Genomic DNA, 27,964 nt, shown 5'->3' with positions numbered 1-27,964 from the left:
GATCGGTGTTACTAAATTTTCCTAGCGCTTGTTCTTTCTGAGCGTCACCTGAGAGTGAAAAAGTAAACCCTTCCCGAACTGTTAAATAATAAAGTTTATTTATTTTTTTCCTCGCGATCTATAGAATTAATAAAGAATTCTATCGATCTCTATCTTATCAATTGGGAGAACGATTTTTCGGTTGACCCACACTTTTCCTTCGTTGTTGCCGGGATTGGTGAGACCTGCAGGCTAACGCATCTGGAGGAAAGCTGGAATAAACAAACCCCCAATTTCCTGCTTTCTGTAGTTGGGAAAGAATCCATTTTTGCTCTGTGTTTTCTTTCTCTTTCCCCAGCTTTTCTGGCTGTGTGGAGATCACCTTAAATAAACCTGGGAAGAAAAGTCTTTCCACTTTTTGGGGGGCAAGAAGACTTTAAGGATTAAAACATTTATGGGATTTTGTTTTATGCCTAGGAATTTAGATCAGACGTGTGTAGCTATATTTTCTGCAGATTTGTAAGGGAAATGATTTTAAAGATCATTTGTTTGAAAAGTTGCACAAGTATGGTTAGTGGCATTTTGATACTGATACTTTTTGTTGACATTTTGAATAGTGGATATGAAAGTAACTCTACAGCTGTTAATTGCAAATAGGAGTTCAGGATTTGAAAATACTGTAATAAGAGTTTTCTGACCTAAACTTTGCTGTGCCAATCAAAAAAGATAATTGTTTATAATTGTTTTCTCATCTCTGCCTCAGTCATTGGCATAGTTTTACTTTCATGTGAATGCCATTGCTCTTGTCAGAGAAAACATTATTTATGTTTCAAATGAGGGAATTCACACATTAAATGGTCTGCAATGTGTTTTTAAACAGTGTATTTTGAGAGTAAATCAAAGTTGTTTTTTTAAAACCCAAAACCTGGTGATGACCTGAAAATTACCTTATAGACCAACCATATACATGTTTATTCAAAAGTAAATTCCAGGGGAATCAGTGGAGCTTATAGGGTACCTTTTCTTCACATACTAAATATTGTAGCAGACTACCTAATTACATTTAAATAGCATATTTTAACAAACACCACCGGCTAAATTATTTATGATCACTGTGTTGAGAAAACAGCTATTTCTTGAGATCATGTAAAATTTAACTTAATCAGAAAACCAGGCACTGGTAGATATATAATTATGATAGAAAGTTTTATTTTAGACATTACTTTTGGCTAATCTTGTTTTGCATCATACTTAATTGCAAATAATTGAATTTACAGTTTTCTTCTTGAAGTTAACTTTTTGGATTTCACTATTTTTTTATAAATGTATATAGAATTGAGGAGATTGGCCTAATAAAAAATATGGTATGGTAGTAATTGTGATATTTTGTTCTCTGGGTTTGACATAGGAACTATCAGTACTAAAGTGCTCTGAATAATAGTGCTTTATTGGAAAATATACTGTATTTTCACTGACAGTGAAGCAAACAATCGGATTAAAAAATAATTGTTAAGCAACTTCATCATACAATGTAGATGTATATATACTGTGTATATCTATAATTACCTCCAAGTTGTTCTAGTGCAGGGGTAGGCAAAGTTAGCTCTTCTATGATTTGTGGACTTCAATTCCCAAAATTCCTGAGCCAATCATGCTAGCTCAAGAATTCTGGGAGTTGAAGTCCACATGTCATAGAAGAGCCAACTTTGCCTACCCCTGTTCTAGTATGATGAAGAAATGGAACACTGGATACACTGAATCTTAGTAGCGCAGTGGTTAGAGTGCAGTACTACAAGCTGCTTCTGCTGATTGCTGGCTGTAGTTCACCAGTTCACCAGTTCAAATCTCACCAGACTCAAGGTTGACTCAGCCTTCTATCCTTCCAAGGTGGGTAAAATGAGGACCCAGATTATTGGGGGCGATATGCTGACTCTGTAAACCGCTTAGAGGGGGCTGTAAAGCACTGTGCAGCAGTATATAAGTCTAATCACTATTGGACACAGATTTTAGTCTTTTTTTTGTAAACATGTATATACACTTCTTGTGAGTTGTACATTAGTATTTATGAACTTATTTTTGTATGAACTAACCAGAGTTGCATGACTATGCAGCTTTCGTTTATCCTACTGAGGAATAAATACTTTTAATATTTGAGCAGAGTCATACTAGATAATGACAGACATGAAAAGTGGCATGGAAATGTTATAGAATCAATATTTATTATTTATTTATTTATTGGATTTGTATGCCGCCCCTCTCCGGAGACTAGGGGTGGCTAACAGCAACAATAAAGCAGTGTACAATAGTAGTCTGATGTTAGAAATAATTAAAAGCCCATTAATATAAAAAACCAAACATACATACATACATACATACATACATACATACATACATACATACATACCATGCATAGAATTGTAAAGGCCTAGGGGGAAGAGGGTCTCAACTCCCCCATGCCTGACGGCAGAGGTGGGTTTTAAGCAGCTCACGAAAGGCAAGGAGGGTGGGGGCAATTCTAATCTTTGGGGGGAGTATATAGACATGGTAGTCTAGAAATTCATGGGTCTTTGGAATTTAAATGCATACTGAAAGCACTAGATTTTTGATAATGATTGTTGTCTATAGGATTAAGTCTGTATAGCGCTAAAGCTCAAATTCTTATCTGTTAACCATTTGGTGGCACTGACACTTTGTTTATATTCTGGGTGAGCTCTGGACTTTGTAAACTCTCATTAGGTCTGGTTGCTGCTTTTTTTTTTTTTGAGTACTACACTTTTTGCTTTAGGTACCTTAATATTTAACGCAACTTTCATTATGATATTTCTTACTTTTTAAGTTTGTAACCTACCATAATCAAGATCAGAATGGCCCAGGCATTAGATCTCAATTTCTTTCAAGCTATATAATGATTTGCAATAAATTGATAAATTTACTACAAATCATTTGATATCTCAAAAGTGTGGTAAAAACATCACTACCCTTCCTGCTAAAATAGGCTGCACTAATGAAACTGATTTGGATATTTTCAGAAGTGGCTTTTTGTTTGCTGCAGCTTGATAGGTCAATCCAGTTTCTGATAAAATTTTGATTCAGTCTTGTATTTGAAAGCATTCAGTTCCTTAGTAATGTCTGCCCATTGACTTTAATTATTAGACTTTGAATTTTCAGGAAATGAATTACAAATACATACCCCATCAAGTTAAAATCAGACTCGAAACATTCATGAATAAAACTTTGAACTGATCAACACTCGTGATTTAGCTTCCTTGATAATTGTCAATTTAGAAACTAAAGGAAAGTCAGTGTTGTAATGGTAATAAAATATATAGCTTAGTTCCTTGATGTGACTTTGAAGAAACAATACGGAACTGACTTTTAAAATAGTTAAGGATGACTATAAAAGACTAATGAATAATTATAAAGCCCATATCTCTTACTTTTATTCCTTGCTTTATAGTTGTTTCATAGTTGCAGGTAGAACAGGTTCACCAACTTTTCGGACCTCAGGGACCATTAAATTCATAATTTTAAATTCCGTAGACCACTAATATGATCTACCTAATGACCTGGTCTTTGGGCATGGATAGGTGGTCATGTGACTGCATGGGCATGGCCAACTCAATGTCACTCACATCAAGGGGTGACTCGCCAGCCTTTCCTCATCCCTCCCTGTCCAGCCACTCCTTGCCTCCCTGCCCAGCTACCATGAGAAAGTTAGCAAAAGAGCTGTCTCAATTCAAATTGGCTCTGACCAAGAAGGTGGCTCAGTAGAAGCACCTCACTACGAGCATAGGCTTTCCAAACAGAGGAAAGACCTGAGGCAGTGCAAGGCCAAGTACTGACGCCCGGAGGCTCAGTGAACTGAAATGGTCAGACAGTTCCAGGATATGATGCAGTCCCACTAGAACAAGGCCCTCTAGCTCTTCGCCACCAGTAGCGCTTCCCTCCAGCCTTCGCCCAAAGCCCTGCACCAGGAGGCTGACACAGACCCAAAGTTGGAATATCTGTCTCCCTCCAACATGCACAAAAAGACCCCAAAAGGGGAAATTCTCTGCAGTAACACAAAGGTTCATTGCACTTACCCGGCCCAGGGGCTGTAGTTTGAGGACCCCTGATTTAGTGCTATATAAAAAAGGCAAATAATTTTTCTGCGGACAACCAAAATTTTTTTGCGGACCACCATTGGTCCACGAATTACCAGTTGGTGACTGCTGTTTTAGAATATTGTTAAGGTTTTTCATTTCCATTATTTTTTACATTCATAGCTGCCATAGAAATTATAGAAAGTTATTTTTACTTTCAGCAATGTTATATATTTTCTAAAACAATATTGGGTGATAGACAGAAGTTTGTTTGTTTGTTTGTTTGTTTGTTTATACTTATATGCCTTCCTTCTCTGAGAACTACCTAAATGCAGGTAGTCATAAATTTGCAAGAACTGTTTTACTGTCCTTTTGAAGTTACAATAGCACTGGAAAACTGACAATCAATACTTGCACTTAATAACCATCACAGCATCCCTGTGGTCATATGATCAAAATTCATGTGGTTGATATTTGGAATTTATTTATGATAATTGCAGCATCCCAGATCATATGATCACCATTTACGACTTTCCCAACCATCTTCCAAAAGCAAAATCAATGTGGAAAATCAGATACAAATCTTGGAAAGATGGAAGCTGGTCAGGATCAAATACTTGCAGAATGCATTCTAACCACTGTGCTACCATGTAGAAGAGGTAGAGAAATTGATCAAGTTAAAACTAGCATTTTTCTGGGCTTGCAAATCAGCTTCAGGTCTTGATTTTAAAGTTGTTTGAAAGCTAGGCAGAGGTAACATTGAAGCATAGGAGCATAGGTAACATAGGAGTTAACCTCTATTCCTACTTTTAATTCTTATTAATTGAAGAAAAGTTGTTTTCAATATTCTTTTTGAAGATTGTTGACAACGTCTAGACCCGTGATGGCAAACCTATGGCATGCATGCCACAGGTGTCACGCAGAGCCATATTGGAGGTTATGCAAGACTTTGCCCTGTGTCAGCTATACATGTTCAACTTCCCTGAAGCACTGGAGGCAAAACAATTGCCCATAGACAAGCCGGAAGTTCAGAAAAATACACTTTCGGTTTGCCATTGTGTTGTTTTTTGCACTCTGGAGGGTTCAGGGAAGCTTTCTGAAGCCCCGGAGTGCAAAAAACAGCACTCCGGGGCTTCATATTTTATTATGAAAATCAAAAGGCAAGTTTCAACCTGATATAAATTGAACAATAAAGGAATCCTGCATTAATGTAGAAATTTATGCGACTGCTAAACAATTTGGGGACTTTCCTGTGAAAAATATTCTTTTATGAGATCACTGATAACTCTTCACCTTAATTTATAAAACCCAAATTGGTATCAGGGAGTCATGACATACGGTAAGATTGAGATAATAAATGTTTATTGAAAATACAACTTGAGACAATGGAAACAGCAAAAAACAGCACAATGGGCAAACCGGAAGTGTGTTTTCCCGAACTTCCGTTTTGCCAGCTTGGACATTTTTTTTCACCTACCAGGTTTCAATAAGGCCTGTGTGCATGCGCGGGGGTGCTCATGCAAGGGGGGGGGGAAGGAGTGTGGGCATGTGCACACATGCCAGCACACATGCCAGCACACAAACACACACACACACACAGACACACTTTTGGCATGTGAACTAAAAAAAGTTAGCCATCACTGTTCTAGATTATTGAGAGGCAAAAGACATGATTATGAAGAGAGAACATTAAAAGTCTATACAAATTTCCTTTTTAAAGAAGCTACTATTAGTTAAGTACTATAACTTATATGACTGTTTACAGGTACAATAAATTGGAAGAAAACTTAGTTTTCTATTTCTAATTCTTTTCAGATTGTGTTAAGTTAGTGTTAGTTCCTGTTAGTTTTGGCTTTAGATTAACTATACATTTCTAGGATTTGCGGAATCAGCTGAAAGGATTTGTTTATTTTTTGAAAATGGCAATTAGTAGTATTAGCAATGGTCAAATTTGAATGAACCGGTGGAAATTTTTCTCCTATCTGAAACTCAATAAATATTTTGTTTAAATTGTTTCCCAACCTTCTTTTGGCCGTGCCCCACCTAAGCATCTCTCAAATCCTGATGCTGCCCCCCCCCGACACATAATTCTTATTATTTAAAAAGTGAACTCCTATTCACTTGGAGGAAGTCTAAAACATTCATTAACTTGGTTTAAACAAGGTTCCAATTGCACCCATTAAAATCAAATTGTCCCTCCTGTGGGACATGGGCATCCCAACCCATGCTGGGAACCGCTGGTTTAGAATAAATAGTGCTGAAGTATTCTAGTATTGAGATTGGTTTCAACATTTGTTTAATTTAAATTCCTTTTCAGAAAGTCATTCAAGATTGTTTGTCCTTTTTAAATTATTTGTTTAATTTCGATTCCTTTGGGTTTTGAATATACGAATCCCAGCGGCCAATTAGGTCCCACAGAGTTGGCCTTCTCTGGGTCCCATCGACTAAACAATGTCATCTGGCTGGACCCAGGGGGAGAGCCTTCTCTGTGGCGGCCCCAGCCCTCTGGAACCAACTCCCCCCAGAGATTAGGACTGCTCCCACCCTCCTCGCCTTTCGTAAGTTATTAAAAACTCATCTTTGCCGCCAGGCATGGGGGAAACTAACACACACCCCAATTGTCAAGGCTGGTGTATGGTTTGATTGGTTGTGTGATTATTTTATTTTATTATAAGGGTTTTAAATTGTATTTTAAAATTAGATTTGTACACTGTTTATGTTGTAAGCCGCCCGAGTCCTCACAGAGGGGCGGCATACAAATCAAATCAAATCAAATCAATAAATATTTGGGTCATTTTCTAAAAAATTACATGGTAACTATTTACCCTTTATCCCTTTCTCCCCCCCCCTTAAAGTTCTAAAGAACATTTTCCATGATTTTGTGAATAATTTTCTTTTATGTTTACATCTTCAACCACCTGAATGATATCACAGCCATCCAACAAAGAGTATCAATATGTATATTTTTTTAAAGTCTGCATCAAACTGGAAAAGGAATTGTGTATTTTTGTTGTGCATGGTGCTAATAGCTACTATGTGAGAGCAGTGGTAAGGAAACATTTAAATAAGAAATTAATAAAGAAAATAAATGTATAACTGAATAAAAGGAAATATTTTATAACGAAGCTTGAAGCTTCATTGGCAAAATTCTAAGAAAGTATTTGTTGAAATTCCCTTAAGAAGAAACTGCCTTTATTTTGAGATTTTACAGATAGTTTTATATTTGAAAGATACCACTGACAGATTATTTACTATCATGATAGAACAAAGAAGTCTAAAGCATTTTGAAGGACAATTGAATTGCTAAATGCCACTGACTGTGATTCATACTTGGTAAAACTTTTTGTAGGATGTATATTTTATTATGAAAATCAAAAGGCAAGTTTCAACCTGATATAAATTGAACAATAAAGGAGTCCTGCATTAATGTAGACATTTATGCGGCTGCTAAACAATTTGGGGACTTTCCTGTGAAAAATATTCTTTTATGAGATCACTGATAACTCTTCACCTTAATTTATAAAACCCAAATTGGTGTCAGGGAGTCATGACGTAGGGTAAGATTGAGATAATAAATGTTTATTGAAAATACAACTTGAGACAATGGAAACATTAAGCTATAACTTCTAAGCAAATTTTCTTTTTGAATGCATATTAAAAATGGTTAGAATAAAGTAGGTATATTTAGGATTAGTGTTAAAAGGCTATTGTTGCTTTAAATAAGGTGGATTGCTTGAGGGAAAGAAATGTTTAGTTATCAGCTTCAGAATAGTTATGATTATTTACAGAAAAGCTATCAGACTTTCTGTTTCAGATAGTGTAGAAAAATAATCTAAATTTAATTTTAAATTAACATATGGATTGATAAACCAATTGAACATAATATCTGGTGGTCACTGATAATGGACAGAATTTATCTTGCATCAGAGTGTATACAATCCAGATAATATAATATGTGACAAATCTAGAGAAAGGAGAGTTTATTTATCCTTGAAAGTAGATATAAAATCAAAGATACTATTTGTATATGACAGGTTTATTCATAAATAACTTATTTTTTTCCCAAGAATCTACTTTCTGCAGTTACCGTGTTATAGCAGAAAAATATGTGTCTGGTGTAAGGAATTGTAGACAGATGCTATAATAAAAGTACCATATATCCCAGAATACTTATTTGCCTTTGAATATAAAGTGATGTTTAACTCATGAATGAAAGAGCCTATAGCAGTGATGGCAAACCTATGGCAGGCGTGCCACAGATGAAGCCATAGGCGTGGGTCTATGTCAGTGCAAGCATGCATGCGTATGCTGGCCAGTTGACTTTTGGCTGTTTTTGCTCTCCCAGGCTTCAGTAAAGCCTCCTGAAGCCTGAGGATGGCAAAAAGTGGCCCAACAGACCAACCAGAAGCTCATTTATCTTCTAGTTGGGCCGTTTTTCGCCTTCCCCAGGTTTCAGGAAGCTTTCCTGAACCCTGGGGACAGCAAAAAACAGCTCAACAGGCCTACTGGAAGTCTGGAAGCTTCAGTGAGGCCTGAATAAATGTGCAGGGGACCAGTGTGGGGGTTGTGTGTATGCAAGGGGGGAGGGCATTGCATTATGAGTAGGGACACATGTTCATGTTATTGCTCGCATGCTCGCATCCTTTTGGCACCCGAGCCAAAAAAGGTTCACCATCACTGTCTTGTTGGTTTGTTATATACTGCTCAAAAAAATAAAGGGAACACTCAATACATCCTAGATCTAAATGAATAAAATATTCTTATTGAATAGTTTGTTCTGTACAAAGTTGAATGTGCTGACAACATGTGAAATTGATTGTCAATCAGTGCTGCTTCCTAAGTGGACAGTTTGATTTCAGGGAAGTTTGATTTACTTGGAGTTATATTGTGTTGTTTAAGTGCTTTCCCTTTATTTTTTTGAGCAGTGTATATGGGCGTTATGTATACTAGGGCAGTGATGGCAAACCTTTTTTTCCTTGGGTGTTGAAAGCACATGCACACATACTGTTGCACACACCCAAGTGCCCACAGCCATAATTCAATGCTGCCCCATTCCCATGCATGTCCACACGATCCCCCCGGCTTCCCCATTTCCCAACTTTATGTGAGCCTGGTAGGTCCATTTGTTACCCTCCCTGGGCTTCAGAGTCTTCCCTAGGGCATGGGGAGGGCGAAAAGGACTTCTTCCCCCTCAGCTGCCCTCCAGAGGCCGAAAACATCCTCCCAGAGCCTCCACGTGAGCCAAAAACCAGCTGATTGGTGCACACATGCATGCTGGAACTAAACTAGGACAACAGCTCATGTGCCGGCAGATATGGCTCCGCATGCCACCTGTGGCAACTGTGCCATAGGTTCGCCATCACTGTACTGGGTTACGTTATATGTGGTTGTTACTTATACTAAGAAGAGTATAAAAGCTTCTGAATTAAATATACTGTCTTGCTCTCATCTACTAAGAGGTTTGAGTTTGTTTAGACTTTAAATGTACCGGTATGTATTCCTTCTGTAAAACCAGAGGCTAAAAGGATAAACACTGTAAGATAATTTTCTTGTTACAGTTACATTCCAGCTTTCTTCTGAAAATTTGAGATGGTATATATGAAGGTCTGTCCTGATCCTCACTACAATTTTCTGGGATAATTTGAACTGAGAGGTAGTAATTACTCAAAAGTAATTTTATGAACATTCCATTATCAAATATTAATGAATCCAACTCTTCCCAACACTGTCATATTGACTAAATTAGAAAGTTCTCTAAAAGAACTGCGTACAAATAGGTCTGTGGTCCATTAGTGTTGATTGTTTCTTAAGTTGTTATAAGTTTACATTATTTATATCAGTGTTTTATGATTAGGAAAGAATAAGCTTGGAAGTTTAAAAGATAGTGTGTGATTATTATGTCAGAACTTGTTTGTCCTGAATATTAAGGATAATGAGACTGATATTTAAAATTGGAGATGACGCATTGTCTTCAGGTTTGCTCAGTAACCTAGATATTTTAGTCTTCAGAAGAAAGAAGGAATCTTCAGTTGCCAGCTGGAGGATATAATATCAGTTTATGCATACAGATTTCCATAGAAAGGTGGAATTTTGATTTCTAACAAATTGAAAGCCCAACAACCATTTTTGAAACTTTTTTTATTATGGCCAAATTGTAATCACTTGTTAGACATAGTGCATTACAAATCAAATATGAGAGTAAATAGTGTCAAATAAAATTAGATAAAGGTTCCCCCACACAATGCATGCTAATTGTTTCTGGCTTTAGGGGTTGTGCCCATCTACGTTTCTAAGCCGAAGAGCCAGTACTATCCGAAGATGTCTCTGTGGGCATGTGGTCAACATGACTAAATGCCAAAGGCACATGGAGCACTGTTATCTTCCCACCAAAGTGGTCCCTATTTTTCTTCTTGCATTTTACATGCTTTCAAACTGCTAGGTTGGCAGAATCTGGGACAAGTAGCAGGAGCCCACTCTGTTATGCAGCACTAGGGATTCGAACCACTGAACTGCAGACCTTCTGCTCAACAAGCTCAATTACTTATGCTATGGCCTGTTTCATGTATTTTTTAGCAATTTGGTTTCTTCAGTATTCTTGAGAACTTGGCATATTGTATGAACTAGCCACTTGTGATACATATGCTTAGTAATAGATAATGATTAAACAAGTAATGTGTAAGTATGATGTAAATCAGGGAGTCATAAAATAGAAGTGGGAATGGATGTGATAATATTTTATTGTTTGAAATGTTCTGAAATTGACATATTTTCTCAGATTTGGCTGTCTATTTTAGAAAAAAAATGATACCAGTAAATCTGTTGCAAGTGTGTAAGAAAAATATACTGGCACATGGAGATATGAAAATCTTCCATATCCTTGAAGGTTTTGATATGTTGAATATTTGGTGGGTATTTATGGATTATGAAAATCTAGCATGAAAGAGTTTCAACCTTGACTTCCAAAGCATTTTTTGAAAACTAATCAGAGATATAAACCCTGAAAACTCCATTCACAGCCAAACATAAATTGCGTTGAGACTTAACAACTTCTGACAACTAGTTTCTACAATATAAACTTTGGCCATTGTGGAGGAACTTCAATAGAAGTATAATTTATAATTAGAGAGGAGACCAATTCTGGAGAATAATAAGACATTGTAGAGTATATTTCTGACATATTTTGATCTGCTCACCAACTGATTTTATTTATTTATTTATTTATTTGATTTGATTTGATTTGATTTGTATGCCGCCCCTCTCCGTAGACTCGGGGCGGCTAACAACAATGATAAAAACAGCATGTAACAATCCAATCCAATACTAAAATAACTAAAAAACCCTTATTATAAAAACCAAACATACATATAGACATACCATGCGTAAATTGTAAAGGCCTAGGGGGAAAGAATATCTCAGTTCCCCATGCCTGATGGCAGAGGTGGGTTTTAAGAAGTTTACGAAAGGCGAGGAGGGTGGGGGCAATTCTAATCTCAGGGGGGAGTTGGTTCCAAAGGGCCGGGGCCGCCACAGAGAAGGCTCTTCCCCTGGGTCCCGCCAAACAACATTGTTTAGTTGACGGGACCCGGAGAAGGCCCACTCTGTGGGACCTAACTGGTCGCTGGGATTCGTGCAGCAGAAGGCTTACCGTATTACCATATACATTATAAGACACACCTAGATTTTAGAGGAGGAAAACAAGGAAAAAAGTACAGTATTCTGAACCAAATGGCGTAGTAATATATTATTTAATAAAATATCAGTTTAGCAGAATACTTTTTACAACTATGTACACTTGTTATAAACTTTGAAAATGACAGCTTTAAGACTTGTGGACATCAACTCCCAGAATTCCTCCTCTAGTCATGCTAGCTTAGAAATGGGAGTTGAAGTCCACAAGTCTTAAACTTACGAAGTTTGAAGAGCCTAACCCGGGGGTCTTTAAACTTGACCGGTTTAAGGATTCCCAGAATTCCTCCTCCTGTCATCCTAGATAGGGTAAAATATAAATAAGAAATAAAAAAAGAATTGTACATAGAACAATATCGGAATTCTGAAAAGTATAAGCAAGCATATGTTCTCAGTACTTTGTTTGACCCTTTTGCAGCAATTTAATGCCTTAATGCAGTTAAAGCAGTTTCACTGCCTTAATGTGGTGTGGCCTTGCATGATATGAGTATCTCATATATTAAGTTTCACCTTTTAAGTTACATTACTGAAATAAATGTTTGCACGATATTCTAATTTTTTGAGTTTCACCTGTAGATACATTAGTCTTTATACTTTTTTGTATCCTGAGTGTTAAAGTGAGGGTAGACAACTTCATCTCAGTGTGGAGAGAATCTCACTTTATTTTTTAAAATTATACTTGTCTCCAGTTGTTCAGGACAAGCAACTGCTGTGAACAGGGAAGGGGATTCTTTTGAAGTCAAAAAATGTATTTTAAAAACTTATTCCAACCTATTTTGTATCCCTTTTAGTGAAAAAAGAAAATTGTCAACACTTTCGGGTGAGAAGGCTTACATGTTCTTTGCAAAAATATATAAATACAGTATTCAGAATGGTGTCCAGGGATTTTCTTAATATCAAATTTGGGATATAGGATGGTCATTGTGTTTTAAATGAGCTCATTCCAAATAGTTCTAATACACTCATTAGTTATGCTATTCTCTGATTTCACAGTCATTGTATGTGAATGGATTATAGGTTGATAACAAATCTTCATAGGTCTTCTTACATTGAAAATCTCTATCAATGTCGGGGGACAGGTTTTCTTTAAAGGATGGGGGAGAGGGAGTTATCTTAAATTGTCTAATGTGTAAGTGGCCAAGAACTATTGGCAAAGTTGCATAGAAAACAGGTTGTTTTCTGTTCTGAATTTATTATTGGCTAAGGACCAGACTATCTTCACGACTGCCTTCTGCTGCGTACCTCCCAGTGGCCGATAAGAGCCCATAGAGTCGGCCTTCTCAGAGTCCCATCAGCCAAACAGTGTTGGCTGGCGGGCCTGCGTGGAAGGGCCTTCTCTGTGGGGGCCCCTACTCTATGGAACCAATTGGCTCCTGAGATTCACACTCTTCCCACCTTACCAGCTTTCTGTAAAGCCGTGAAGACCTGGCTCTTCCAGCAGGCCTGGAACTGTGGGGTGAATGGAATCCTAAATTCCTAGGAATATGATTGAGAGCATGAATGTTGATGGTTTTTTTTATTAATGTCTTTTATACTATTTTTATGTATTGTTTTTTATTCATTGGAAGCTGGCCAGAGTCCTTCGGTAGGTGGCCAGCATATAATACAAATCCAATAGATAGATAGATAGATAGATAGATAGATAGATAGATAGATAGATAGATAGATAGATAGATAGATAGATAGATAGATAAAGAGATAGATAAAGAGATAGATAGATAGATAGATAGATAGATAGATAGATAGATAGATAGATAGATAGATAGATAGATGATAGATTTTGAGTTTGCATAGGATCTTTTAGAGTAGGCTTCCAAATAGCCAGATCATCTATGATGGATGAGAATTTACGAACAAATGAGGGGCAAAACTGAAACTATTTATAGATTTCTAAAGAATTTAATATTATTCTAAAATAGATTCATTTCACTTCCTGTTTCCCTCAGAAATAAAACAAACCCCACAGAGTTCTCTTTGAAGTTATTACATTCCTGTTTTGTTTTCTTTATCTTGTCTCACTCCTCAGAGCATCAGAATCATTTTCTTGTTGGTGCATGCTCCTGACCAGCTCCTTACTTTTCAGGGCAAAGAGGTTAAAATCAGAAAATCTAAAGTTAGATTTGCTTTAATTCAGCTGTTCAACTGATAGGGGGTTTTCTTCAGGTCAAAGTGGGGTAGATAATTTCAAGTGTTTGTGGGCTAGGAATCATGATTTTGTTGCCTTGATAGGAACAGTTAGGCAAGTGTTTTAGTGGAAGAAATAAATATAGTCAGGGTACAATGCTCAATCAATTCCAGTCAATGCTTGATTGGAAGGGGAGCATGCACCAAAGGATTGCTGCCCAGCACCCTCCTGTGTGGAGTGCCATAAAGTCATGCTTTGTTTTTCCTCCCTCGACAACTTCTATATGAAATCACTAGGGGAGGCCATCTACCAATTTGGCTTTGGTGTCATCAGTATGCTGATGATACCCAATTATATCTTTCAAATCTGGACTGGCTAAGTGAAGATGGCAAGATTCTATCCCAGGGCCTGGAAGCTGTGTAGGTTTCAATGGGGAGGAACCATCTCTGACTCAATCCTACCAAGGCCAAGTGGTTGTGGGTGATTGGATCATCCAGATCTGGGCATACTGATATTCTATCTTTGATCTTGGATGAGGTAGCACTTCCCCTTCAAGACTGGTACACAATCTAAGGGTCTTCCTGGACAGGCAGCTCCTACTTGAAGAACAGGTGACAGCTGTGGCCAGGAAGGCCTTTGGACAACCTCATCTGAAGTTCCAAGTTTGGTTTTTTTTAATTGTTGACCCTTCAAACAGTCACCCATGCTGTAGTCACTACCCAGCTTGACTACTGTAACACACCTTATAAGAGTCTGCCCTTGAAGACAACGTAAAAACTCCAGTGGTCCAGAATGCAATGGCATGAGCAGTAATGAAGATGCCTTGATATGTGCATGTTATAGCTCTTCTTCATGAATTGGATTGGCTGCCAGTTTGCTTTTGTGTGCAATTAAAGGTGCTTTTTGTTACCTATAAAACACTACATGGCATGGGGCCAAATTATTTGACGTAGCTTCTATCCATCCACTTTGATTTTAAAGGGTTGGCGCGTTCTGAGTTCTTTTAATTAAACAATGTCATCTATCAGGACAATGAAATGTCCTTTTTGTAACAGTGCCCACTCTCTGGAGTGAGGTAGATCCAGGCTGTTTCCAGTCTCCTGTTGTTCAGAATTGCCATTCTTGGCAGGCAAACATTTACCATCACTCGGCATAGTGAAATGGATGATGTATCAATTTATTCAATAGATATACACATAGTTAAATTTTGACTCATTAGCACTAATCTTCCTTCTCATCAGTTGTTGAAGCTTTTCATTAAAGAGATTATATTTCCATAAACTACAAAGGCTTGAATTTTATAACTTCCACAATATTATTCTGACCAACCTAATATTTCTCTTTTTCCCTCCTAGAAACTAAGAAGCCACCAGTGGCCCCCAAACCAAGACTGATGATAGGACACAAAATAGTGCCTCCTCCTGTAGCACCAAAGCCAGAAGTTGTGGTGGTGGATGTTTTGCAGTCCTCAAGAAAAACAAAGCCAGTGATAGCACCAAAACCAAAGGTGCTTAAGTGCTTGACAGTTCCTGACGTTAAAACTGTCCCCGCTTCCATAAGGAGAAATTTAAAGACTTTAGAAGATCACAAAAAAGACTCTTCTGAGTACTTGGTTCATTTGAATTATAAAAATGGAATTCCAGCAGATAATGCGGCTTATATTATATCTCTCTGTTCTTGCAATTTTGAATGCATTCATAAATGTGGAAATCAGGAGGATATCCACAAAAATGCAACCATTTTTGAACAGTTAGAAAACTTAGAGAACATTAATATAGATGAACAGCCATCATCATCTCTAAAGCATGGGACAATATTTGAAAGCAATAATGAAAACAATTTAAATAACTGCAAGGTTGTCTTAAAGGCTAACAATCTAGAGGAAAACCTTGAAGATGTTATGATACAAAATGTTTCCCCTAATAATGGCCATTGGAGGCAAAAACATTTAAGTAAACTTCAAGCAATTAATACAGTTAATTCTAACAAAAATGTTAAAATAGGATTTTCCCCACCTATATCCAATATAGAAGAACTTAAAAGTTCAAGTAATGATGCTGTTGAATCTGAAATGTTAGAAGTTCCTCTTTCGACTGAAAACAACAACAATTGTTTCTCTTTGAGTAACCCAACACATATGGAAAAAATGGATGTGGATAATACACCTATGATACCTTGCACAAAAGACAGTGACAGACTTTCATTTGAAACCAACTCGATAGCATCAACTAAACTTTTTCCAGTTCCAAAACCAAGAAAGCTACGCACTCCCTGTCTAGTTCGTCAAGATGGCATAGATGCTTCAGGAGAGAATGAATGTGATAGTTCTGGGATTCATGAATTTCCCATTAAGAATACAGCAAAGATTAATGTTCTAGTTCAAAGTGTTTCCTATAAAAATCAAGATCTAAGTGCAATGGATAAATCTGCAGCTGCTTCCAATTCTGTAAAAAAAGTACATGCGACATCAGAATCTACTGATGCCAAAGAACTGATTCCAGAAAGTCACTCGTCTGAAATTGTACATGAACACTGTCAGTTCTTAGAAAATATTGGGCATTCTTCAGATCTTAATTCAATAAAACCTTCCACTAACATAATGGAAGATAACAGCATGTTGGCAACTGATGCTAAAGAAACTGGCTTTGTAAGGTGTAGTAACCTATCGATGAGTTTGCCTAAACAAATAAAATTATCATGCAACCAACCTTTACCTGCCTTGGTGACCCTTGATGACTCTGCACAAAAGAAGGAAACTAAAGAACTTTACTTAAAAGGTGAAAGTTCATCTCGAATCATTCCGAAGAAACCACAAAGACATGGCATTGGTATAGCTGGGCTTTTGAAAAAATCTGCATCAGAGGAAATATTAGACACAACTGCTTACTTTTCTGGTGAAAATAAAACTTTAGAGGCTCCATTGGGGAAACCTCGAATAAGGCATTTCTCAGCCAGAGAACAAAATGCAGCTCTATTGTGTGATACTCCAACATCATCTTTGGAAAAACCAGTTTGGAAATTACCTCATCCTATTCTTCCATTTTCAGGAAACCCAGAAACCTTTAAAAACACAAAAATTGCAAAAAAAGCAGAAAACCTCACTACTGTAACAAAACCTCGAGCCAAATCCTTGTCTTCCGTAGATATGGACAGAATACACAAGCCTCCAAAAGAACCTCAAAAGAAAAGCTCACTAAAAAAATTCCTAAACATGAAATGGTCTGTTTGGCTGTTGAAAAGTGACTTCCAGAAATTTCTAGCAAAGGGCACGCAGTCTACAGATAATGCCAGTGGGGATATTCCTAGCGGAGAAGGGCCCAGCAAAAATGGGAATGCAGCTGCTACGGCAATTGGAAGGAAAGTTAAACCAGCAAAGGCACATTCAGCAGAAATAGGCAGCTTTTTCTCACAAAAGGGAAAACAAAAAATCAGAACTCAGAATGAAATTAAAATCAATCAAAGATCAAAGTCTTTAGATGAACAGACTTTCTCATTACAAAGACACTTGAGTTCTGTTACTCAAGACAATACACCTGAATATGAAAATGTGAGCCATTACGAAGAGATCCCGGAATATGAGAATTTGCCTTTTGCAGCTACTGACGAAAACGTATGTTTTGATAGGCAAAATTCTAGCAGTGTTGAAAACCAGGATGCTAATATGTATGAGGTGGAAGATCTGTATGAACCTACAGGGAGTTGTTTAGAGCTTGGCAGGTAAGGTGCTAAAATAGAAACTCTATATAGGTGTGTGTATGGGTGTGGTTTTCCCATTGCATCAATCTGTAGGGTTGTTTTTACTTTTAATGGGCTATGTATATTCACTTATTATGGTTTGTAAACTGTTTATGGCATAGCATTATGCATGAAAGCCTACTTTTCAAAACTACAATTAGCATGATGTGTGAAACATTTTATTATTGCTGACATCTCTATGCTCCAAATAGTGTTTAACCTATCCAGAAGCATAATGCATTTGGTCTGTGTATATATCATAATCACTTTTGCTATTTTACTGATGCATGATTAGCAAGATAACTTTTATTGGTTGCTGTTTTAGAACAGGCTACTTTCCCATTTTTATATTTTGTTTAAATACACATTTCTCCGTACTGAAGGAGCGGGTCCAGCAGTCACATGGGTTGCTCATGTCCAATCCGGTGGAACTGAGCCTAGTATTAAAAAAGCTTGCCGGATCCGCCCCTTCCCCAGAATTCGCTCAGTTCGCATATCCTGCGGTTGTATTGTGATAGCTCGTTCAACATTCGTTCAACATTCTAACACCTTCCCTTCGATCTTTTCCTTCAAAAATAGTAAGACTGTTTATCCTTATTTGTTTTACTTGCACTAATAGCGCCAGCCGTTTGCGGCTCGGCTTTTTTCCCTTGGAGAAGTTGCGGGTTCGTTTTCCCCCGGCGGTTTTGCCGTGTACGATCCCCGCGGCCGCTTGTGGATTCTTTTAATCCTTTGGCCTGGAGGTTCTAGTGCAAGTACTAATTGATTGCCTTATTGATTCTTTATTGCATATATATTAAAGGGCTTAAAAAATACCTCCGGCGGAGTGAGACGGCTTTCTAGTCTCCTGGACTTAGTCGATCGCTTCCCCTTTAAGGCATATTCGGAGCGAGTTTTCGGCGCGAAGGCCTTCGCGCCCTTTTTAAATCTAGGCCTCTCGTGTTGGCCTCCTGCCAGCCGCGTAGGCCTCAGTCCACCGCGTGGATCCCGGAGCGGGCCTTGGGGGTCCCAGGCTAAATTCTCCACCGGCTAAGCCTCCAACCAGAGTGCCTTGGTTTACTTAATTGATAAGTTTAGGGAGGCTGGCCCCGCTGGATTTGGGGGCACGAACTCTGGGTTTGCCCAGATTGTCCTCACGTCTCAGCAGCTTCGAGGCCTCGAAGCAGGATCCATTCCTCTTGGGAAGTCCTTAAAATTCTTCTCCTTTTCTATTCAGTTATTGGCTCAGCCTTGTCTTCTGTTAATTTTCAGACTATGGCTTCCTTTCCCAAGAGAGGCACAACTAAAGGTCCCAGAGAGGCCAGGCCTACAGGCGATGAGATTACTAGTATCCCCCAGGCCTCTTCCTCCTCTTCTCCTGGGGCCCGCCCCTCGACTAAGGTCACCAGGGCCGAGAAGAGAAGGGACCTAGCCCTACAAAGAATCCATGACAAATCAGCAAAACGTTTAAAAGTGCAGGCCCAAGTACTCAGTAGTCAAGACCCCCCAGAGGCTTCTAGTCTACCTCCTTCTGGGGTCCCTGTGTTATCTCTGGATGAGCCTAACCTAGACAGACCCCAACCTAACCTATGGGGCATAGGGCCAGAGGAACCAGATATTATTGAAGATTCCTCCCAGCCAGGATCCTCCCAGGCCTTTAGGGATTCTTCTGCCATTCCTGCTGATATTTCTAATTTACCTCCTGAGTTCCAATCTATTTTTGCTGTGTTGTCTAAGGCCATTGATGCCAAACTCTCTTCCATCAATGAGCCTCCCTTACCTCCTCCTCCTTCTCGTCCCTCCCGCCCCTTGGGTTCTTCCCCAGCGGTTAGGGCTCCTATTCAGGATGATTCAGATTCCTCTCAGGACGAATATGAGGATATGGAGGATGATGAGGACCCTTTCCAAGGGCTATCAGATGATGAGGAATCCCAAATAAAGGTTCCTTCTCCAATTACCATTTTCCCTTCTCAATTATTCAAATCTCTCCTCCTCAAAGCTAGGATTTCTACGGGATTAGCGGCCCAGGAGAAACAAGCCTCCACTTCCACTGATCCCCCGGAGGAGAATTTACCTTATTTCACTGAGGAACAGGAGGATAACGAGGTAATTCCTATGCCTAAATTGTTTAAAGATGCCTTACTCAAACAGTGGGATTTCCCAGCCTCTAGTCTTAATCCTTCCACTAAAGACAGGAAGTTGTACAAACTTTCCTCTTCCTATGAAGAGCTTCTATCCTTTCCCAAACCGGATGAACCTGTCAAGATCCTTCATTCGGCAGCGGCTGTGCCGGGAGAGGCGGAGGAAGTCCTCCGCCCAGAGGACAAGCGCATTGAACAAATGCTCAAAAGAGGATTCACGGCAGATTCCTGGGCCATTAAAAGTTCTGCAGCAGCCTCCTTTTTCTCCAGAGCCATGCTGCTGTGGCTTCGCCAACTTCAACAGCATATTCCTCCCGATGACTTGAGAGGTCAACAAGACTTCAACAAGGTCTTTGCAGCTGCCCAGTACGTGGCTGATGCCACTTTGCAATCTACCAGATTTTCTGCTAAGTCTATTGCAGCTTCTACAACGGCAAGGAGACTCCTATGGATTCGCCCTTGGCAAGCGGGAGTACGCCAGAAGTGGCAGTTATCCCAGGGACCCTTAAAGCGCGACCTTCTTTTCGGTGATCTTCTGGATCCACTCCTCACGGAAACCACGGATAAGAAGAAAGTTTTGGGTCCAACCACAAAAAAGGCTACCAAAACGCAGTCCTTTCGTCGCCCGGGGCGCCAGCAAGATCAAGCGGCTTCCTATCAGAGATCTCCAGGTCAGTATTCCCCCCGCTTTCGTTCCCAAAGTAGGAACTCCAGGGGTAGAGGTTTTCGCTTCCAAAGGGGAGCTTCTTCTAACAGGGCCTCAAAAAAACCTAGATGGTAATTTTTCCTCTATTCCCATAGGGGGTCGCCTAGCTCATTTCGCCTCAAATTGGCGTCTCACCTCCAAGGACCCCTGGGTCATTGACACTGTTCAAACTGGCCTTCTTTTAGAATTTATTTCTCCTCCCCCCAAACGTTTTATTTCCTGCCCTTCTCCCAGGTCCTCCTCAGATTGTAACCGTATGGAGGAGGCCATTTCTCATCTATTGTCCATCAGAGCCATTCAACCGGTTCCTTCCGGTCAGAAGGGCCTAGGTTTTTACTCCATTTTATTTATGGTTCCAAAATCCTCCGGAGGTTGGAGAGCTATTTTGGATTTAAAGAAACTAAACCTATTCATCAAATATAGGAAGTTTAAAATGCACTCCTTATCTTCTATTTTGGCCGCCATTCACTCCGGAGATTTCATGGTCTCCTTAGACCTCACTGAGGCCTACCTTCACATTCCTATAGCCAAATGCCACAGGAAGTTTTTACGTTTTTCCTTTCAAGGCAGGCATTTCCAGTATAGGGCGATGCCATTTGGCCTTTCCTCAGCCCCTCGGGTCTTTACAAAGCTCTTGGGGTCCCTGGCGGCCTATATCCGGGCGTCTCCCATTCACATTTTATGTTATCTTGATGATATTTTGATTCATGGGAACTCCCTAGAGAAAGTGAAAACAGACCTTTCTGTCACCATGTCAGTCCTTCAGGACCATGGTTTTTCCATCAACTTTGAAAAAAGTCACCTCCAACCTTCCACATCCATTTCTCACCTGGGTTCCATTATCAATTCAGAATCTTCCCAGGTTTTTCTCTCTCCCGAGAGAAAACTCAGTATAGGGGAGTTAATTTCTAACATTTTATCTAATTCTTCAGTATCCATAGTAACTCTGTCTTCCCTTTTGGGGAAGATGGTGTCATGCATAGGCATCATTCCCTGGGCTCGCCTTCATGCTAGGGAACTCCAGTGGCTCCTATTACCCTTTCAGAGATCGGGGCACAGCAACTCAAATCGGCGCATTGTCATCCCACCAAGTGTTCGCAGATCCTTCAAGTGGTGGAAGTCTCCGGCCATGGACAAAGGATCCCCGTTCAGATGCCCGGATCAATTTGTCATCACCACAGATGCCAGTCTATCGGGATGGGGCGCCCACGCCCAGGGGATGATAGCCCAGGGCACGTGGTCCCCGGAGGAAGCTTCCAGGCCAATCAATTGGCTAGAGTTAAGAGCCGTTTCCCTGGCTCTGAAGCATTTCTCTCCTCGCATTCCCAACCGGCACGTTCTCATTCTCACCGACAACATTGCCACAAAAAGCCATATCTGCAGACAGGGGGGCACGAGATCCAAAGCTCTCATGAGGGAGGCCCTCAAGCTAGGCCTTTGGGCGGAAAAACATCTTCGGTCGCTCCTAGCCGATCACATCTCGGGGAGCCTCAACGTCCAGGCGGACTGGCTATCTCGAGCAACGATAGACCCAGGAGAGTGGAACCTCCATCAGGACCTGTTCCATCAAATCAGCCTCAGATTCGGCCTACCAGTCCTGGATCTCTTCGCGACCAATGCGAACGCCCAACTCCCTCGCTTCTTTTCCAGATTTCCATCCCCGGGAGCGGAAGCAATCAATGCCCTCCGGAGTCCATGGCCTCCAGGCCTACTCTACGCATTTCCTCCAATTCCAATTCTCCCGGACGTGATTCACAAGGTTCTCACCGAGAGGGCCCGAGTAATCTTAATCGCCCCTCATTGGCCCCGCCGGCCCTGGTTCGCGGATCTCCAACAGCTGTCCGTCCAGGACCCTTGGCGACTCCCCGTTTCGGGGGATATGCTGCGGCAGGGGGCCTCATTCCATCCAGACCCGGAGTTGTTCCACCTCACCGCCTGGCTGTTATCAGGAGAGACTTAGAACTGCGTGGTCATGACCCCGATTCAGTGGAGGTCATTTTAAAGGCCAGAAGGGGTTCGACCAATCGAATCTACGACCACACGTGGTCCAAGTTTCACCAGTGGTGTCTACAGGAAGGTCTCTCCCCTCTGTGCATTCCCATACACAGAATTATTTCCTTCCTTATGCAAGGCTTCCATAAAGGACTTTCCACCAGCACCCTCCGGCGTCATCTGGCAGCCATTTCATCTGTCCTAGGGGGTCCCCGCAGACAACCTCTCCGATCCTTCCCTGAAGTTCAGGAATTCCTCAAGGGCATAGCCAACCTCAGACCTTCCAAGGTCCACAGGTATCCATCCTGGGATTTGCCACGGGTTCTCCATTCCCTCACACAGGCACCATACGAACCCCTAAAATCGGCGTCCCTCAGGTACCTATCCTTTAAGGTAGCATTCCTGGTGGCTATTACCTCTGCCCGACGCATTTCGGAGCTGGCTGCCCTCTCAATCAGGCAGGACCTTTGTCAATTCCATCAGGACAAGGTAGTCTTGCGACTGGACCCCACCTTCTTACCCAAGGTCAGTTCCATGTTCCACAGATCTCAGGATATTGTCCTACCTTCCTTCTGCCTCCAACGAGACCATCCCTTGGCAATTAGATGGCACACCCTGGATCTCATCAGAGCGCTGAGAATCTATATCCAACGCACAGGACCCTTTCGGAGGTCAGAAGCACTTTTCATAGCCTATCATCCCAGAGTCATGGGGGCCAAAGTGTCTTCAACAGTAATAGGCCGTTGGATCAGAGGGACTATATCTAAGGCCTATGAGTCGGCCTCCCTCTCAGTTCCAAGGAACATCACAGCGCATTCCACCAGGAGCGCAGCCACCTCGGCCGCTTGGGCGACTCAAGCCCCGTTGGAGGAGGTCTGCAAAGCAGCCACTTGGGCCTCGCCAAATTCCTTCATCAGGCACTACAAGATTGATTCTTACGCTTCAGCGGACGCTGCCTTCGGCAGAAGGGTACTCCAATCCGTTATCTCACACGATAGCAAGCTAATCCCACCCTAGGGACCATCTATTGGGTATGTCCCATGTGACTGCTGGACCTGCTCCTTCAGTACGGAGAATAGGCGTTGATTGCTTACCTGAACGCCTCTTCTCGTACGGTGAGCGGGTACAGCAGTCACTTCCCGCCCTTGTATGTGTCTTCTTCACCTTCCTATAATTCTTTTTTCTTCTAACAATAAGAGTTGAACACTACAGAGCTTCACAACTGAGCCTAGTCTATGGATTCGCGAATTCTGGGGAAGGGGCGGATCCGGCAAGCTTTTTTAATACTAGGCTCAGTTCCACCGGATTGGACATGAGCAACCCATGTGACTGCTGTACCCGCTCACCGTACGAGAAGAGGCGTTCAGGTAAGCAATCAACGCCTATTTTCTTTGGGCATTTTTGATGGATCACTGGGTTGATTTTTTCTGAAGGCAATTTATGGCTTAAGCAATTTGACATTTTGAACAATAGTTAACTTTTATCCTAATCTACGAGCAGATGTCCTTAAGCAGCTGAATCTGAAAATATGATAATTGGACATCCATATGAATAACTACAAAACTGAACTAAATCTGATGAAATTATTACAAACTTGTATACAAATTTTATTGATGACTTCATCAGATTTTGAAGATGATAGACATACATATAATTGATTGACTGACTGATTGATTTATAAATTTATATGCCCTGCACCAATGAACAGTAAATTACAACATTAAAAATCCACAACATAGAAACCTATTGTTAGAATTATAAAATCATCTAGTTTTTTATATGTTTCAGAACAGAAATTGCTGTATTCATTTGGTCAATGTTGAACTTGTCTATATTGCAGCATTATTAGATGAGCAGACAAACCTGTTTCAAAATTATATACTGTATGTTAAACTAAATGTCAGAGACTGCAACATCTAAATCTTTCTCTAAAGGAAAAACACTCTACATTCCCTGCACATATAGAGAATAATTCAAATAGCCAGCTTTCTCCATGACAAGCTTATGTATTCATACAACTCTATTCTTGCAGCTTCAAGTTACAAAACCTAAAAGCAATTCTGTGTTATAGTAAGTTATTTCTCTAAAGATCCTTATGGCATCAATCAGGGTTATTCTTATCTATATTTGAGCAAAGAAAGATTTTTTTCCTTCATACTTTGAAGCTCATTACTGTGTTTCCCTGAAAATAAGACCCTCTCTTATATTTTTTGAACTCTGAAATAAGCACTTGGCCTTATTGCCATGCACTCAAATGCAGGATTGGGCTTATTATCAGGGGATGTCTTATTTTGGGGGAAACAGGGTAGTACTGATGAATAGATTCCTAGGAAAAGCATAAGTTGCCAGTATATTGCTAATTAACATGAGTGAATGTCAGAGATGGGCTTCTGGCAAGAATAGCATAGTATCTATAGTATAAACCCAAACATTGGCAGGATTTGAAAAGACAAGAAGCCCTGTCGTGAAGTCATATACATTCCTTATGTTTTGATATTGTGCCATTTTTTAAAAAAAATTATCATGTTTTGAACAATACGATAATGTGGAAATTTTGTCATGTTTGCTTCAGAATTGCTTCTATGGTCTACGTAAATATAAATATGCATAACTTTCATTGGGTATTATGCACTACAAAAAGTATACAGAACTTTTATTGGGTATTATCTGCATTACAAAAATTACTTTTACTTTGTGATGGTGAAACTTTGGATTTTCTATTTTATGCATTTTTAGCACTGGTTGTCTCAATAGACCAAAAAGGAAGCAAACTCATATAAAATAAAGACATTTCAGCATTTGAATTGAGAAATGATGTCATATAAGACTTGAACAAATGTTAAGAAATTGCACTAAAATTAGGATAGGACAGCATGCAAAAATATGGAATGGTCCAAACTGTAGCTTGTTTTTTATGTTTATAAATTGACATTAAATTATAGTTCTTCTTTTGGACATAAAGAGCTAATGGTTTAAACTTGATAAGATTACTGTTTAAGAAAGCCAAAAATAATGTAATTTATGTTTTTCATCTCTAAAATTGCAATTTGTTTTGCAGACTACAAAATATGTATCTGAATTGATATAAAATATGTTTTAATGTTTAATTTCTGGAAGTTTACATTTGATTTATGGTTTACAAATGTAGCACACCTGTAATTTTATTGTATAGGATGGGACTTATTTATTCAATCTTTTTATTTATTTTATTTTATTTATTTATTTATTTTATTAGATTTGTATGCCGCCCCTCTCCGAAGACTCGGGGTGGCTCACAACAACAATAAAAAACAGTATAAACAATGGAACAAATCTAATAATAAGAATTATATAAAAAACCCCAACTGTTAAAAAAACCATACAACACATACATACCAAACATAAAATATAAGAAAGCCTGGGGGAGATGTCTTAGTTCCCCCATGCCTGGCGATATAGGTGGGTCTTGAGTAACTTGCGAAAGACAAGGAGGGTGGGGGCTGTTCTAATCTCCGGGGGGAGTTGATTCCAGAGGGCCGGGGCCGCCACAGAAAAGGCTCTTCCCCTGGGGCCCGCTAAACGACATTGTTTGGTCGACGGGACCTGGAGAAGGCCTACTCTGTGGGACCTTATCAGCCGCTGGGATTCGTGCGGTAGAAGGCGGTTCTGGAGGTATTCTGGTCCAATGCCATGAAGGGCTTTAAAGGTCATTACCAACACTTTAAATTGTGACCGGAAACTGATCGGCAGCCAGTGCAGGCCACGGAGTGTTGTAGAAACATGGGCGAATCTAGGAAGCCCCACGATAGCTCTCGCGGCCGCATTCTGCACGATCTGAAGTTTCCGAACACTTTCCAAAGGTAGCTCCATGTAGAGAGCGTTACAGTAATCGAACCTCGAGGTGATAAGGGCATGAACGACTGTGAGCAATGACTCCCTGTCCAAATAGGACCGCAACTGATGCACCAGGTGAACCTGGGCAATCGCCCCCCTCGCCACAGCCGAAAGATGGTGCAAGATGGTGCAAAATATAATCAGAAATCTGTTCATTTGTGAGATACAGCTAGAATAAAGCTGTTACTTCTTTTTAGCCATATTTAAGAAAAAGTGCTAAAATCAGGCAGTTGTTAAATGAATATTGCCCCATTTTATGACCATTCTTGCCACAGTTATTAAGTGACTCACTGCAGTTGTTAAATTAGTAACACAGTTGTTAAGTGAATCTGGCTTTCCCATTGAGTTTGCTTGTCAGAAAGTCCCAAAAGGTGATCATATGCAACTCAGGACACTACAACTATCATAAATATGAGTCAGTTGCAAAGCACTTGAATTTTGATCACTGGACCATGGGGATGCTGTTGTAAATGTGAAAAATGGTCACGTTGAACTTTTTTCAGTGCCATTGTAACTTTGAACAGTCACTAAGTTAATTGTTCTAAGTTGAGGACTACAGTACCTGTATTGTCAGTCCTTTGAAGAAGGCAAGGACACATAGAACAGCAAGAATTTCAAGAATCTCTTCTTTGTTGTAAGAAGGTAGCATAACAAAGCCTTCAAAGATACCAGTTTCACTCTACCACTTTTTATGAGGAACAAAATCAAGGCAGGGCTATTATGAGTTTCTCTCCAAGGCTTTTTTCTTTTTCCCAGGATTGACTGACTCTTTCTCCTCCCTTATTGGTTCATAACTCCCTTCTTCCTACTCAAGCCAGGTCTACATACTTTAATATCTGCTTTGAATTATTGATTTTGAAATAGAATCAATTGTATCATGCCCTGCAAGAACTAACAACCGAATATGCAAGATAAAACTTGTATATTTGGAGCACTTGGCTGGATAATAAATTATGTGAGCCAGATTGACTAATTAGAAGAAAGGGAATACAACAGATAAATTGGATAGATGGGATCAAAAAGATTATTGGGTTGTCTGCGGAAAAACTATACATTATTAGTAGAAGCAGCTCAAGACAAAGAGCATCTGTCTCTACAGTCACTGGAATGAAACTGTCTGATAAAGTTAACCTGGCAAAAATCTAATGCAGTATTCTTTCATTTAATTGAGTTAATTTGCTTTAAAAGTAAAATCAAGTAATTACATTCAGCAAAACAGAATGCTTCCTCTAGGTATATGAGAAGACGTGTTGGCTTACAGGCTGTGACAAGCCATTTTTCATCAAAGAACAGTATAATGACTCAGTGGTGATTTATTTCACATGACTGCTTATGCAGAAGTTTCTCTTTCCAAAAAAACCCCCCAACCAACCCCAAACCCTTACTTTGTGGTAATCGTTAACATAACAGTGTGGGCGATTATTTTAATTAGCCTAGTATGCTATATTTTTAGCTTAGCTTACATATTGAAATACATAGATATTCAGAATTCTTCTTCTTCTTGTCCTCCTCTGGAAGTCAGTTCATGAGAAATTGAGTAACCATAGAATCTGACCTTTGTGGGTGGTTGACCTTTGCAACTTCTGCTTTGCTTTTCAATATACCTGCATGTGTCCAATATCTTTACCTTTTGTGACGGGGTCCTCAGACTTTGGGATATCACAAA

General features: G+C 39.8%; 1 protein-coding gene across 1 annotated transcript in view; it reads left to right on the top strand.

Moving 5' to 3' along the window:
* The window catches only part of FGD6 (FYVE, RhoGEF and PH domain containing 6), a 69,873-nt gene that overhangs the window by 1,208 nt on the left and 40,701 nt on the right, over window positions 1-27,964 (top strand). Inside the window, exon 2 of the mRNA XM_070755851.1 lies at window positions 15,228-17,589. Within this exon, the coding sequence (XP_070611952.1) occupies window positions 15,228-17,589 (2,362 nt within the window). The remainder of the gene's footprint in view (window positions 1-15,227; window positions 17,590-27,964) is intronic.

Source organism: Erythrolamprus reginae, chromosome 6 (assembly GCF_031021105.1).
Source record: "Erythrolamprus reginae isolate rEryReg1 chromosome 6, rEryReg1.hap1, whole genome shotgun sequence".
Lineage (NCBI taxonomy): Eukaryota > Metazoa > Chordata > Lepidosauria > Squamata > Dipsadidae > Erythrolamprus > Erythrolamprus reginae.
This window is presented reverse-complemented; position numbering and strand designations above follow the sequence as displayed.